Genomic DNA, 17,000 nt, shown 5'->3' with positions numbered 1-17,000 from the left:
TCTTCTGTTCCATTCAATAGTGAAGTGAAGAAGAATGAATTAAAGCTTAAGCATGGCAAAAATGTGAACTCGTTTCCATTATCGAAATTTGTTTATCGATACTTTCCGCACTAGTCGATACGTAAAAGTTACTTGCATATCTATTATTTAAAAAAAGGTACTACAGTCGAACAAATTATAAAACATTTGTTATGTATTTGCCCAAATGATAAATGTTTGGTGGAACAATTGAATTCGCGTGGTGACTATGCATCCTTTAAGTTGACAGTTCCCACAAAAAATTTGGACACTTATATGTCGCCTATTCATTGGGCGGAGGATGTGCACATAAAGCCATGGCGTAGTGGATTTCGCAACCGTAAAACGACACAAAACCCCTAAACTAAAAACTATTTGTATGTTTTATCAAAACGTGCGTGGTTTGCGCTCAAAATTAGATGTATGTAAGAATTCTATATTAAGTGAACAATACGATGTTTATGCTTTAACTGAAACATTTTTAAATAGTAGTGTGTATGACTCAGAGTTGTTTCCTAACGATTATGTTGTATTGCGTAAAGATCGGTGTAATGATTCAGGTTGGGGTGGTGTATTGTTAGCTATTCGAAATTGTTATGATATAAAAAATATTTGTGTTAAAAATTACATAAGTAGTTGTACCGATAGTCTCGAAATTGCAGTAGCCACGGTAAAACGCAATGGCATTAAAATGTTATTATGTGTGTTGTATATACCACCTGGTTCTAAGGATGACATATATTATGATATTTTTAAAATATTAGAAGAATTAAGTACACGTTTCTCATCATATAAAATTGTAATATTTGGCGATTTTAACTTAAATTCAGCTTCAAAAAATGTTATTTACAAATATAATAATATGATTTCCTTCAGTAAGTTGCATCAGTATAATACTATTACGAATAAGATGGGCGGAATTCTTGACCTTGTATTATGTAATGCCAGAAGCAGGGAATTACAGGTAAGTAGTGACACACCACCACTTGTCCCCATTGACAGTTATCATCCATCTTTGTTGGTGAAATTAGCATATTTAAGGACTTACAATAAAAAAATTTCATGTGTACGGTCTCGCATTAAACTAAATGAATGGAATTTTCGTAAAGCAGATTATAATGAATTATATGCGTGCATACAATCATTGCGTTGGGATGACGTTTATTCCTGTACTAGTGTAAATAGTGCCGTAGATAGATTGTACACACAATTATTTAATTGTTTCAATAAATGCGTCCCAAAAAAGAGACATTCTATGAATAGTTCACGATATACTTATCCGACGTGGTTCACTACGGAAGTTATTACTAATATAAAAATTAAATATTTTAATTTAAAAAAATATAAGCAGTTTGGTCTACAGTATAACCTTGAAATGTTTAAATACTATAGAAGTAAAGTAAAAATACTTATCAATCAGGCTTATCAGAACCATATAAAAAAAATTGAAGCCAACATTAAAGACGATCCCAAGAAATTCTGGGCATTTGTAAAGGAGCAGCGGTCATCAAGTAGGTTGCGTATCGAATATGACTATGATGGTGTTAAAGTAAGTGGTATTGACGCCGCAAATGCATTCGCTAAATATTTTCAATCAGTATTTTTAAATGAAAAACCAAAACTTGATTATAAGGAGGCTTCGCGTGTATCCGGCGTCGCATCATCACGTATTTCTATAGATTACATTTCAAAATCTGATATAAAGCTTGCAATTCGGCGCCTTAAACCGCATTCGGCAGCAGGTCCGGATAATATACCGCCGTTCATTATTAAAGACTGTATATCAATTTTTATCGAACCTCTTCACTACATATTTAATTTGTCTCTCCAAACAGATACGTATCCTACCATATGGAAAACTTCGCGTGTTACACCGGTTCCAAAGAGTGGCTCCAAAGTGAGCATTGAGAACTATAGACCTATCGCGGTGCTATCTACTTTTGCTAAACTGCTAGAAATTATTTTAAATAATCACGTCTCACAACAAATAAGTTCTCGATTATCGGATTGTCAGCACGGTTTTCGTGCCCGTAGATCAACGTCAACAAATTTGATTAATTTCGTCGACTACGCTTCTAAAAACTTAGATCGTAAAAAACAAATCGATGTCAGTTATTTTGACTTTAAAAAAGCGTTCGATCGCGTAGATAATGACGTCCTTTTGCGTAAATTTTCTATGATTGGTTTCACTCCCAGGCTGGTAAAATATTTTGCAGACTACCTCCGGGATCGTTTTCAATTTGTACAACTTGGTAGTTATCGTTCAGATCCATATGCCATCAATTCTGGTATCAGTCAAGGCAGTACCCTCGGTCCTACTCAATTTCTGGTAATGATCAACGATCTTCCAGATGTTATTAGTTCTTCCCAGTGTCTTATGTTTGCCGACGATCTTAAATTATATTTGGCTATAGGAAGTATTGAGGATTGTCAGGCATTACAAAACGATATAAATAGCGTCTGCGAATGGAGTAAAATGAACCGTTTAGATCTTAATGAGGCAAAATGTAAAGTAATGACTTTTACTCGGAGTAAATCTCCACATCTCTATGGCTATAAAGTTTCGGATAAGATTGTAGCTAGAGAGACTTCGATTCGTGATTTAGGCGTGTTATTCGATCGTACCTTAAGTTTTAATGACCACATAATTGATTTATGCCAGAATGCATATAAAGCCCTTGGATTTATTTTTAGGCAGACTGCTCGTTTTAATGACAAAACTGTTATCATTAGCCTTTATTATGCATTTGTACGTAGTAAGCTCGAATATAACGCTATCGTGTGGAGCCCACATGAAAAAATTTACACGTTAATGATTGAGAAAATTCAACGTAAATTCTCAAGATGCCTTTTCCGGAAGATGTATGGATATTATCCCTACTTATATCCATCCTTGTACGTTACGGGGATGGTTGGAATGGATACACTGGAACTACGACGCGATCGCGCACTTATGGTTCATTATTATCTGCTGTTAAATAACAAAATTGACAATCCCGTGGCACTGGGGGCCTGTGGTGTGTGGGCACCGAGCTGCTCCGTGCAGTGGCGCTCGCGTCCGCTGTTCGCGGAGAGCCTGCTACGGACGCGAGCCGCTTGGAGTGCACCCACCCATCATGCACTCAATTTGTTAAATAAATTTTTACGTGCTAAATCTGAAGTTGACCTATTTAATGTTAATATTGTATCGTTTGTCTCTAATTGTACCTTATTTTTAAGTCAGACTTTGTAATAATTGTTATCTTTGTGCGTTTTGGTATGTTTTGTACTGTAAGTCAAAGATGTATTGATGAATAAATAAATAAATAAATAAATAAATGCCAACGATGTAAGTTTTGTAGGACGTAAACGAAAAATCAGATTGATATAATTTCTCGTAAATGTTAAGAATTGTTATAATTTCAACGGAATATCATTGTTATGGCATAAAGCTACGTTAAAATTAATAAATGCCATTTTTAGACGCCTCCAATACGTTTCTAATTTAATGGTGACGCCATTACAAGTGTGTTGAGGACAAAATAAAAAATAAGCAGTGTCAAGATCGTTCAGACCATTTTCCCTAGGGTTGCACACTCAAAATTTTGATTTCCCTAATTGCCATCAGATTCTGGTTTACCTTTACTTATGTTAATACAGTACAATGTCATATTATCATAATTATTTCCATTACAAACTAAAAATAGTAGATAATATTATAAACTTTTAACAAAATTATTAGGTAATTGGTTCAAAATACATTTTTGTTCTGTTTTTATGAATAACACAGTTTTTATTATCTTTAATTATTTCTACATTGCGTGAACATTCCCTTACTACTTTATATGGACCTAAATATATGTTTTGAAACTTATTGCCTGTTTCATTTTTTATTAAAATTAAATCATTCGGTTTTTAAGTAACCGGATTATTATTACGATCATACTTTTTTTCTTTTCAATTTACTAGATACATATAAGATTTTCTCTCGCCTCTTTTTGTGACGTCTGTATTCTAAATTTGAGTTCTAAAGGATAATAACTTGATAATAATTATCAAAATTGTACAAAGGCCCAACTTGTGCAGATTGCAAATTTGATGGTAAAATACATTTCTTACCGAACACCAACTTATAGGGAGTAAACTTGGTATCTGTATGTACCGCAGTGTTATAGGAAAAACACTAAAATGGAAGCCACGTGCTCCAAGCTTCTGGGTGATTCCCTGTCTGTATTCGCAAGTAGTTACCCAAATTTTTGTGCGAATTCTCCAAGGCACCGATACTTTGATGGTGATATCATGATATGCGGTTGACTGCAGCTTGTTAATATGCAAAAGTTTACAAACCTCTTTCATTTTGTCCGATAAAAACTCCGTACCTCTGTCAGTAACAATTTCCTTCGGGATACCATACCTGAGAATCCAATTGTTAACAAAGTTCCTAGCTACGTCACTCGGCCTTTTTGACGTTAATGGATAAGTCTCGATATACTTACTCAACTCACATTGTATAGTTAAAATGTATACGTAATTAATAATTATCGTAATCCCTATCTAACGACCCTACAATATCTAAATATGTATATTTTTTCCAACGCCGAACTTGCCGTTGAACTTATCATCATAGGCTCCTTAGTATAGTGTGAGGAATGTTTTTGTTTTTGACATTTGTCACACCTTTTTATAAATTCTGCAATATCAGCTTCTAACCTTGGCCAAAATAATATATCTTTATGTTATTTACCATTCGTCTTATGTCAGCATGTCCACTTGTAGGTAATATGTGAAAATCATTTAAAATTACACGCTGATCGTCTTTATTACTTGCTTAGCTCTCTCACAAATTCGTCTGGCGATAGTTGTGATCGAGAAGCTAAATTAATAAAAATAGTATTCATTGAGGGTACATAACTCAAACATTCTTTCTCATGCGTAATCTCTTTCATTTTACGATATCGATTTAATTCATTAGCGCTGATGAAACGTAATTCCTTGAAATATTTAGGTTTACTATGTATTTCTACAACTTTTGTTGATTATGCCAATCGATTTTAGAAATAATAGCATGCCGTTGTTGTCTAGCCAACTGACCACGCGTAATTACATTCATGACTGTTTGATTCATCTCTTTCAATTCCTCTGAAGTTAAATGCAAACGTGAAAGTGCATCCGCGGCGGAATTATTCTTTCCTTTCAAATATTCAATTATAAAATCGTCTCCTCTAACGTTAATCTAAATTTAATTAAACGACTAGATGGATCTCGCATTCCAAATAAATATATTAGTGGCTTATGATCAGTCTGAATTTTGAATGTCCTTCCATACAAATATGGACGGAAATGCTTTACAGCCCATACAATCGCAAGCAATTCCTTTTCAATAGTCGGATACCTTTTTTCTGCTTTATTAAGACTACGACTAGCATACGCTACAGGTCTACCGTCGCTATTACACAAAACTGCACCTACGCCGTATCCTGATGAATCTGTTTGTAGGATAAATTGATTAGACTCTGAAAAATCAGGATATTGTAATACAGGATGGGATTTTAAATTTTGTTTCAATAATTCAAATGATTTTTGGCATTCTTTGGGATACATTTGAAGGTTACATTTTTCCGACACAAACTATTTAACGCATATGCTTTTGTTACAAAATTAGGAATACATTTCCTGTAATAGTTCACAAAGGCAACGAATCTTTTGACTTCATCGACTTTAGTAGGAACCGGGTAGTATTTAACAACCTCTATTTTATCCGAATCTGGTATAACACCCTCTGCTGATACAATATGACCCAAGTAAAGCAGTTCCTTCCGTAAGAAAATACACTTTCGCGGATTTAACTTTAGATTGACTTTTCGTAATCTTTCAAAAATCGACTGTAAATTTTTGATATGACTAGATAAGTCCCTACAAAAACAGACTAGATCGTCCTGGTAATTCACCAAGCATTTTTCATATGTTAACTCTGTCATCGCCATAGTCATCATGCGCGAAAATGGAAACAAAATTGGACTGGATCTTGGACTGGACCATTCACTTTGACATGATTCAATAATATTTTCTTTTAACATTTGATCAATTTGGTTATTAATTTTATTTTTCAATGCATGAGGCAATCGATAAGGTTTTGGAAAAAATTGGCTGAATATCTGGTTTTACTTTAATTGAGTGTTGATAAACTCCTTTCAAATAAAATATATCGGGATTTTATATTTTTTGGTTTTATGGCATTCAAATGCTTTATAAATATAAATTTATAAAGAATAGACTCGTGGGTCACGAGTGGCTGAGTTGGTCAGGCATCCGCCCCGGAATGGCGCGAAAGGATGCGGGTTCGAGTCCCGCCTCGTGATCGATTTTTTTCTATTCTTTATAAATTTATATATATCGGGATACTTAGCACATAAACTTTCTATACTTATTCATTTTTTCTTAAATATCAAGTTTAATTTCAGACAAAATTATATCTTTCGAGGTGGAATTCAAAATTCGAACTGGTATTTTGCCATCAATAGGATGTACTATCATACTCGCAATAAATACGCCCTCACACAACTCTTTCGTAATTCGTACATACCAAACATTCTTCTGTTAAACTAGTATTAATACATATTATAATGAATCGATTTTGACCTAGCAGGTAACGATAATAAATTACTACACGAGTCTAATAATTGCAAAGATATTTGTTTAGATTCACTATGTACGTAGTATATATCTGTCAACTGTGTCCATAGTGACAGATTATTATGTTTCATATCAATGACCGCTCTATACTTTCCTAAAAAGTCCTGCCCTAGAATACCGTGCGACTTAGGTACAAGGCAAGGTGTCAAAAATACATAAAACTTGTGACTAATACACTGCCTGTGTATCGTCAACTGTAAACATACATATCCGATAGCCTGTACCTTTCCACCTATCCCATTTATTGAAATATTTTTTTTGTAAATTGGAATGTCAAAATCTAAAACATGTCTAAACCGCTGAATGGAATTAAGGAGAATAGAAAAATTCTGAATAGGCCTTTGAGAAGTACTAAGTAATATGTACTATGAAGATCATTCAATGAGGACGGAAAAAATCTTAAAGGGAACAAAACTTTGAACAGGGAGTGGAATTTGGTATACAACAGTCCAAGCAAACCCGCAAGCGCAGGGTCATAAAAATAGAACAAAAGACTGAGCTTTTCTTATGAATGTTAAAAACAGATTATGCAATGCAACAGATTATGTAACAAAATAAGAAAAGTATCGGATTATTATGGAAATATTGTATACTTACAACTTCCACCTTAAAGCCGGCAATACAATCGCAGTGTTGCCAACGTTGTGATCGTCATGGGCGGCGTCTATCACCTACCAGCAAGTGAGTCGCCTACCCTATTGCTAGGGTTACTATAAAAAAAATACTGTATGTTCACACTTAAAGTATATTATAAGTTTTGTTTGGTACTTTTGCCTATTTTACGACACTGAAAATGAAATCTTAATATATATAAATCTCGTGTCACAATGTTTGTCCTCAATGGACTCCTAAACCACTTAACCAATTATAATAAAATTCGCACACCATGTGCAGTTCGATCCAACTTGAGAGATAGGATAGTTTAAATCTCAAATCGTTTTAGAGAAAGCGGGCGAAGCCGTGGGCGGTAAGCTAGTGAAATAATATAATTATACTTCTTAATGACATAGGTTGCTCACCTTAATAATAATTCATTTTCTGCTTGCAGACATTTCAAGTTGAATCATTTTTCTTGTTTGTTCTGAAATTAAAATTATTCAGATTAATCACAAACATATTTTAAACATGAAGAATTTGATAAAAAAAAAATTGTATTACCTTCATCAATCATCAGAATAAAAAAGCTTAATTTTATGTAATGAAAACACACACATGCTAAATAATTTTATTTGAAATTAATTTTCTAATTTATAACATTTAAAATAAATGACAAGTCCATTGTGCACACAAAGGTCTGAATTAAATTTTTACTTTTATTATAGTTGATGCAAATTCAATTAGTTAATTTAACATTCAACCTAAAGCATACTTCTTTATCAAAAGCATATTAAAACAATTATGAAATACAGTGTAAAATATTAAATAAATAATAATTTCTCATAATACTATTTAAAAATAAACTTATGCATTTGTATCTCAAGAACTGCAAAAATATTTTCTGTTATCTATGAATGTATATCTAAATGCCATCTTGTCTTAAAAAGCTATATAATATTCTTTAGTTTTGATTAAGGTGACTCTTGTTATCTGAAGATGTTTTGCCAAAGATAAACAATGTAAGATTAAAATTTAAAATGTATAATACATTTAATACTTTAAGTTAAATGTCTACTAGAATTAAGCATCTGATCGTTTCAATATAAATCTGGTTGTGAAAGAATTACACGTTCCTCATTCTTGGCATGTTTCTTAAGCATATTCATTATCTCATTGTCAAACTCTTTAGGTGTTGGCTTTTTCTCCACAATCCAGTAATAAATATCCCAGTCATTGCTCGGAGAGTTGATAAGACGGTCATACATCATAGTTTGTTCCTCGGATAAACCATCCAAGTACTTCTTAGCAAAAGTGCTGAGTAGAAGATCATTCTCCAGCATGCCGCGTTTACGGGACTGGTACTGAAGTCTGAAATATAGGAAAATTTGATGTTATTCATCAGTAATATTCTTCAAACTGAATAGCTTGTACTAGAAATACAAATTGTTTTAATACATAATTTTGTTTGTGAGATTTCACATGGAGTTTGGATGATAGGTATATTATGTTTAGATAGAAGAATCTATTGGTTAACAGTTGGCAGCTATGAACGAAATTTTGACTAATGTCCTGCGGTTAATATCATTAGAATGTTTAAATTGAATTTGGAAATACCTTGCCTTCCTCTTGTCTAATGCTTGTGGTTTGTCTACATTGTATACAGGAATTTCCATATAAGTTGTATCCACAGATTGAGTAGTGCCACTCATGAATCGACTGCCGCGAATCATTTTTACGGTGTTCATAGCCTGAAAATTTTGTAATATACGTTTTAAATTATTTCTCAATAGTCTTATATCTTACCTGTTTCAATAAGGACATCTTATTAACAATTTCATTACATACACAACGTAAACGCATCATTTTGATTATTTTCGGCACGGAACTTGGAGCAAAATTATATTACGAACGAAAATTATTACGAACGATCCCAATTCTCCAATTTTTTTTTACAAATGACTGCAAATGACTAATATTACATAATGTTTTTATCTCATCTATCTTGATTGTTGGCATTGATGGCAGGAAGATTTTCAGGCAAATTTTTTCGCCGTTCGGTTGGATGACACTACAGATGACATATTGTCATTGCAGAGGACAGAGCTCTCCGTTAATAAGGGGCCGTTTCCACCTGCAAGTAAACTCGCGGAAGTCTTGCATGAGTTACTTGCAATATCGTTTACATATCCTGCAATTTATTGCTGCCATAAATGTCGTGCGAGAAGCTCGCGGATCTTAGGGGCCGTTTCCACCTGCAAGTAAACTCGCGGAAGTCTTGCATGAGTTACTTGCAATATCGTTTACATATCCTGCAATTTATTGCTGCTATAAATGTCGTGCGAGAAGCTCGCGGATCATACTATCGCAACTTATCGCGGAGGTGTTTACACACCAGATCTTGCGAGTGACGGGATAGGAATTACTGTTACAATTTTTCTATTCTATTTTGTGAAATAAATCGTATACTATAATTTATAATGTGTACTATTTAATGTAAAATGATCTAATGAACTAATGTAAATAATATATTGTTTAAATAATAACTTAGTTAAATTATAAAATTAGATAAGCATAATATAAATATATTGTATGCCAATTTGTTGGTGAATTGTGCGGACATGAAATTTATTATAAAAACTTTGTAACCACAATTCAACAAATAAATTTTCATTTCATTTCATTTTCATTTCATTTTCAAAAAATAATCACATTATTCCATCTTAAGACCTCATATAATCCTATTGACTTTATAGTTTCTTCATTCTTCACAAGAGCATTCACGACTCATTAATTTCAAATAAACAAAAATCAAAAGCCGTGCGGGCGATACTTGCAGCTTGCTGCGAGATATACGGAACTAGACCGATAAGCTGCGAGATCTGTCGCGAGTAGACGCAGTCATGTTTACACATGCTTTCGCAACTTCTCGCAAGAAGCGCTTGACAAACTGTCGCGACAGAACTTGCAACATAGTTTACACATGCAAGCTGCTGTCAGACAGACTGTCGGACAGTTCTCGCAGAAGTTTACTTGCAGGTGGAAACGGGGCCTAAGTATATAGTCTATGGGACAGAGCAAGGACAGAGGGTCGTACAAGTAGGTACGTCAAAGTAGGTACGTCATATTAAATTACTTTACTCCAAGACTCCAAGAAGCATAGATCTAATACACTGGAGATTGCACTATGACCATTCTTGTTGGTGTGAAAGGGATAAAAAAACATATTACAGGCGTCATTCAACGTCATATTTTCTTGTTACAAGTTAATGGTCATAATGCAATCTCCAGTGTATTAGATACTAAGCTTCTTGCTTTACTCTATGAAGTACGTCAAAAAGTAAAGTTAAAAGGGGAAGTACGTGTTATAGGTATTGTTTTCACTTTTGAGGCAATAAAGTTGGCCGACGCAATAATCTTCTTTGTTTCAGAGAATTTACAAAAAAAGCGAGTAGATGATCTTCTATTTTTTAGGCATCTTCTTAATTTTATTCAGATATTCAAGTGCCTGAGCAATGAAGTAGCATGACTGCATAATCAAAATGTATATGTGTAGTTTTAATTATTGAAATGGCATTGAACGGTTTTAATGTGACCCGCGGCAAATTCGTATTTAACCATAATTATATAAGGCTGGTTACTGGCGTTACTGCTTTCCTATTATGAATTTTCAGTCAGCCCAATTCACTGCGTCAACTCCCTGGAAATAAGAGGTTATAATAATACGGCCCCTGTAAACAAATTACATAAGTTACAACCACGTTATAAGTTACTAGCGGCCCGTCCCGGCTTCGCACGGGCATTAAACATTACATTTAGATTTGTTAATTTTAACACATATATTTTATATAAATGGGTTTAGTTCTGAAAAGAACTTTTTAAATCGGTTTTGTTACTTACTAAACGAATTATTATCAAGCGTAAATTCCGCACACGTCCATCACGTAGGGAGCCGGCCGCGCGAGTAAGCCGCGCGGCAATTTTATTTCGTGATCTTAACCCCCCTCCCGTACCCCTGCCCGAGTGACGCCTACAACGCATAGCTAGCCGAATACAGTTTATTTTTTAATTTTTTTTTAACTCGTGTTATCTTTTGAATGGATTGTCAGAATCGAATAATTCAAAAAGTAATATAAAGATATTGAAGCAGTCTTAAATAATACATCATTTATTTTGATAAGGGTTAATACCAAGGTACAAATAAAGAGCTTTTTGTAGCGGTGGTATTTTAATTTCTTTTTTTCAATAAAAAAACGCTTATTGTGACATGACTGTAATAGTTAGAGATATGCTGCCGCTGATTTTTTGTAGATAATGGTGTGTTCTAAAAAAATGTAGTATATCATATTTTAGTTCTATCATCAATAGTTTTCGCAGCGCACGCGATGTAAGGTAGTTTTTTGATATTTTTTTCACACCTTGGATTACGTTATCGTAATTTAAGTAAGGATGCCTATTTTTTTTGAAAATGAAATATATCCTATGTCACTCAGAAATGATGTAGCTTTCCAACAGTGAAAGAATTTTTCAAATCTGCCAAGTAGTTTCGGAGCCTATTCAATTCATACAAACAAACAAACAAAAAATCAAACCTTTCCTCTTTATAATATTTGTATAGACAACAGTTAATTTATGCTAATATAACTATCTCTATAATTATTGGATTTGAATGTATTATGTTTAATATAAGAAGGTATCTACATAATATGAGGTATCAGTGTATTATGTAGGTACCTTCAGATATTCTCGCAGAGGAAAGGAATAGAATTAATCATTATTTTTTTATACCAATTAACATGTATCAGTATCCGTATTATTTAAACCAAAAAAGATATTTAGATTCTGGTAACCACAGATATGCCTATGTAACCATGGTAACAAATTTGAACTTTGTATACAAATACAGTGACAAATACTGACAAAATATAACTTGCTCTGTGAATTAAACGGATATTTTTTTTTCAGAAAATTTCGTTGTCTTGCTAAACTCAATGAATATAAAGGTGTAATGACGATTTTGTTATTATGTCCGATATACGTGAATTTATTTTGACTACAACTGGTATGAAAACTTTTAATAAAAAAATTTTTCCAAAAAAAAAGTCTGTTCAAACAGCTAACCGCATACTTGTGATCTACTGACTACTATTCCCTGCTTAAACCATAATTCCCTACAATTAATTTGTAAAATTATTATTAAATTATTTTCCAGCTAATTTCTATAAAAGTCCTTTGAAGTTAAATGAGAATTGTGAGGAATTATTACTTGAATTCATACACAATTCACAAGTACTCCTCCTTCAAACCTGCTTAAATAATGAACTACTGGTGTTCTACACTAAAGTAAGTTTGTTCGTAATAAAATATATTATATTTAGATAAGTATCCTACTCATGAAAGTTGATAATTGATATGAGGATTGAGTTGAGTACCATTATCCCCATTATCCCCCATATATCTATAAACCTTTTAAACGAAAACTATGATAAGGAATTTATTAATTTACAAGTAAGTACTAGAATTTGTATGTTTTAAAACAATAAACATTTTACCTACTTATAAAAAGTTTAAAAAAGGATGCAGGGTGCTGACTTGATTTTTTAGATTTCTATTAAAAAGTTCATAGGTACTTACTTGTTTTTATTGACATCTAGTAAATAATTAGATGATGAGTGGATCATTATATAAACATTATCTTTTCCAATTTTAGATTGAACCTAACACAAACAAATCAATAATATTCTACAAAACTGTAGCAGATAATCTGACTAGAGATGATGCGATACAAAACATAAATATAGTTACTTTAACTAGAAGTGCAGAAGAATCATTATATCAAATTTTGCGTCAGATCTATGGCCCACTGCTTGCAAGTGTGAGTGTTCACATTATGCAATATGTACATGATAATAGTACACCTTCGTACTTAAAAATACAATTCTTAATTGTTATTTACAGGGAGATGATTTATATTCTAATAAATTACATAAGAACTTGTCTGAATTAGAAACAAATCTCAGAGTCCTGACTCATGGTAAAGGAGGTTCTAATATAAATGGTAAGATTTTATCTCATTTTTTTTTATTTTTTTTTTGTAAATTAAAGCCTCACACACCAAGTACCAAAATTTTAAATATTATTTATAACTAGGGTTTTAATTATCCTACATTGTTTTAGTTATTCTATCAATTAACGATGAAGTGGATTATTGGAAAGCTGTTAGCCATTCCCCAGATACAAATAAAAAGGAAAGAGAGGCAGCTTCTTCATTCTTTGTTTTGTTTGAAGATATATGTGAAGAAATAAGGTACCCAATTACATTTTTATTGTTATAATAATTAAAACATTTTTATTTTGCATTTGTCTTAGGGTTGAAAACTGCATCCTACTATCCTACTAATATAATAAATGCGAAAGTTTGTGAGGATGTGTATGTGTGTGTTTGTTATTCTTTCACGCAAATACTACTGAACTGATTACAATTAAATTAAGCACACATATAGAGGGTAACTTGGATTAACACATAGAATAGGTTTTACCCCTGAAATCCTACGGAAACGGGCACTATGCGGGTTTCGCGGGCGGAAAGCTAGTAATATATAAATGCTGAATCATTTTGAATAAATTTTCAGATCATTGCAAACTGGAAACATGCAAGAAATCCAAGATACAGCTGAGAATATAGCTGGAATATTAGATGATATCTGGAGGTACAATGTAGTGCCTTATACACAGGATAGAATGATTCATATTTTTGATATCATTGGTAAGACATTCTCAATAATTCACAATGGTTATAAATAATAATTATTTACTGCAATATCTGAATAATCAAGATCCTTTGTTGTTTGTACCTCCTCCACATTCTTTTCATGAGATGCAGGCGCTAATTTACTCATCTGAAATCAATATTAAAGAGTCTCCTTATATATAAACCAACAGCATTTAATTTTCAGGCCATGTTCTTTGCACCGTGATACAAAATGAAGTCTCCAAAGTGGAAATATGGAAACCATTTGATGGCTTGAAAGACAGTCAGATACTTGTGTTACTATCTGAGGGTTTGAATGCAGTACACATGTGGATCAGTGCATGCAAATCTCTAAGTGAGACATATTGGCCCAACTACGCATTACATGCGTGGAGAGGAAAACCATATGTTCCAACTTTCTGTGTGAATTTTCAAAAACGGCTGAAAGAGGTAAATTTTACATCACTAAGACTACCTTACAAATAGGTTGTAGTTAAAGGCAACAAATACTAACTATACAATTGCATAGAAAAAGCAAATTACAGGCTTTTGAGGGTAGATTTGTACAATGATTTAGATCAAATAAGTTACTCATAACGCCAATAAAATTTCAATCTTTTACAGATAAATGATATTAGATCGACTTATAATCAACTTAGTAAATTGCTGACCACAACTGAAAAAGCGGAATTGAATACGGATCAACTACTCAAACAATTTGAAAGTAAGTATGTCATGTTTTGAAGTGGAACTGCTTTAGGCGCGTTGAGAGTATAAAATTTCCAAGGTCGCGTTATGGCAATACCGTCACGCCATGGAGTAAAGCGACAATTTTGGTATCTTTGAATCTTGCCAAAAAAGTTACACTTCTGATACGTGTGCGCGGCATACACGCTCTTTTTTATTAGCATACATTTTTTTTATTAACTAAATTACTTTATATTGCAATTATCTGAAATAAATTAAATAAATAAATAAATGTTTTTTAGATATTAATGTCTGGATTTGTAATGGACCGTCGACATCTTGGGATAACACTGTGAGCCAATTTTCCGCCAATTTAAGACCAGCAGAGACAAAAATTGCTGAGAAATTGAAACCTAGATTGCACAACACATCAACTAAACAAGTAGGTGTTATATAATATGTTAAATTTATTTAGGCAATAGATCTCTACCAAGTTATTTATTTGCACCTAATATTTATTTTTCTTCTAGATGCTGTATGAGTTTACGCGATACAAAACGCTCATAACTAGACCACTTATAAAGAACGCATTAAATGACGAATTAGAGATATTTGTTGCTTCACTCTTATCAATGTTGAAGAATATTCAAAGTCAAATTGACTCAGATGAAGTGGATGTAAGGATGTACCAACCGCCAGAAATGTCGCAACTAGTTCAACAAGTGCAATGGGCTAAGCAGATGGAATCTAAGGTATAAAGACTAATAACTGACAAAACATATTTTTTTTTTAAATATGTGCGTGTACTGGTGTACACACGTAAGTAGTGGAACTTCTTTGTGACCTTATTTTTCAAAAAATAATTTACTATATGCAATTTTACAGAAATACGTCGAATCACGCGTGGTAGGGATAAGAAAAAGATGGCGCGTAACGGAAAAATATCACGCGTAACGAAAAAATGTTAAACTAAATTTTTTTCCAAACCCGATAAAGAAGTTTCACTCGATCATTGTATAAATCTTGCATAGTTCAGCCATAAGAGTCCCAATAGAACTTTTGAAATGAAACTTCTTTATCGGGGTTGAAACAAAATTTAGTGTAACATTTTTTCGTTACGCGTGAGATTTTTCCGTTACGCGCCATCTTTTTCTTATCCCTACCACGCGTGTCTCGACGTATTTCTGTAAAGTTGCATATTATGGTAAATTATTTTTTAAAAATATGGTCATAAAGAAGTTTCACTTCTTACGTGTGTACACTAGTACACGCACACATTTTTTTTTTAGTTGTTGTAGTAATAACTCAAAAACTGTATGATGCTATTTAGTTTCATAATTATTGTATACCTACTTGTTTTTAAGAATCAAAATGCTATTAGTTATTTCTTTCTAGGTCAAGGAAATACAATCATGTGTTGTCAACTATCTTAAGGAGTTTGACAAAAATTCAGAAGTATCCCAACTTGCTAGTAAAATTTTAAACGATCTGAAAACGATGTATACCCAGTTACACGAGGATTGGTGTAGAGATTTACAGGTATAGTAGAATATTTGAACATATTTCTTTTTAACCAAATTTGGTTTGAATTGTTTATTTTTTTGAAATGCTGTAACTATTTTGTTGTTATAAAAATTATAAATAAAACAATTATTGTGCTCTTAACTTGATTGGTTTGAGCTCTTAACATATAACAAGTGATAACTGCGTTAAAAACAACCGACTTCAAACTTGCACTTGCAACATTTACAAATACAGACAAAAATGCTCATAAAATAAAAACTACTGGGCCTTTCCGAATAAAATTAATAAAATTTTTATGGGACCAATTCGACACCATCCCGCATCGAAAAAAAAAGAATCACGTAAATCGGTTCAGGAACCTCGGAGTAATCAGTGTACATACATAAAAAAAAACATACCGGCCGATTTGATAACCTCCTCCTTTTTTTGAAGTCGGTTAAAAAGTAAAAACATACGATCTAAATTGTTCAAAAATTTCCATCTCTATTCAACTCCAGGCGCAAGTCAAAGACGGTTCCCTCCAACTATCCGTCGATAGGCCAGTAGTGGAATTCTCAAGCGGAACCCAAATGATGGAAGTGAACTTCAACCCGCTCCTCGTCAGTATCGAGCTAGAAGCGCGCTCGTTGAGTGCGCTAGGGCTGCCACCGCCGCCGGCTGCCAGCGTACTGGACACTGTGACGACAGCCCTGCGGTACGCTAGGGCTTTACAACAGGTAAGAAAAAATGAGACGTCAGAAGTGAAACTTCTTTG

The 17,000-nt window shown here is 33.2% G+C and overlaps 2 protein-coding genes across 3 annotated transcripts in view; one reads left to right on the top strand and one right to left on the bottom strand.

Annotated features, from left to right (window-relative positions):
- Positions 1-7,901: 7,901 nt before the first annotated feature.
- Positions 7,902-9,365, bottom strand: LOC123691681 (succinate dehydrogenase assembly factor 2-B, mitochondrial-like). 2 transcript variants are annotated; one of them, XM_045636198.1, is made up of 3 exons: positions 9,133-9,365; positions 8,902-9,035; positions 7,902-8,655 (listed from the first exon to the last, which is right to left on the bottom strand). In XM_045636198.1, exons 1-3 carry the CDS (start codon positions 9,148-9,150, stop codon positions 8,385-8,387), a joined length of 423 nt encoding a protein of 140 aa, XP_045492154.1. In that variant the 5' UTR covers positions 9,151-9,365; the 3' UTR covers positions 7,902-8,384. The 2 variants fall into 2 exon arrangements, with proteins under 2 accessions (XP_045492154.1, XP_045492153.1); XM_045636197.1 differs by having other exon boundaries at positions 9,262-9,346.
- A 2,855-nt stretch (positions 9,366-12,220) lies between these two features.
- The window catches only part of LOC123691820 (cytoplasmic dynein 2 heavy chain 1), a 59,533-nt gene continuing 54,753 nt past the window's right edge, over positions 12,221-17,000 (top strand). The window contains exons 1-12 of the mRNA XM_045636389.1: positions 12,221-12,346; positions 12,497-12,627; positions 12,995-13,159; positions 13,243-13,342; positions 13,462-13,591; positions 13,917-14,050; positions 14,241-14,485; positions 14,660-14,759; positions 15,025-15,164; positions 15,253-15,474; positions 16,118-16,261; positions 16,744-16,962. Coding sequence (XP_045492345.1) covers positions 12,310-12,346; positions 12,497-12,627; positions 12,995-13,159; positions 13,243-13,342; positions 13,462-13,591; positions 13,917-14,050; positions 14,241-14,485; positions 14,660-14,759; positions 15,025-15,164; positions 15,253-15,474; positions 16,118-16,261; positions 16,744-16,962 — 1,767 coding nt within the window. The 5' untranslated portion in view covers positions 12,221-12,309. The remainder of the gene's footprint in view (positions 12,347-12,496; positions 12,628-12,994; positions 13,160-13,242; positions 13,343-13,461; positions 13,592-13,916; positions 14,051-14,240; positions 14,486-14,659; positions 14,760-15,024; positions 15,165-15,252; positions 15,475-16,117; positions 16,262-16,743; positions 16,963-17,000) is intronic.

This window comes from Colias croceus, chromosome 5, assembly GCF_905220415.1.
Source record: "Colias croceus chromosome 5, ilColCroc2.1".
Taxonomy (NCBI): domain Eukaryota; kingdom Metazoa; phylum Arthropoda; class Insecta; order Lepidoptera; family Pieridae; genus Colias; species Colias croceus.
The sequence above is the reverse complement of the archived record's forward strand: the minus strand, read 5'-3'. Positions and strand labels throughout refer to the sequence as shown.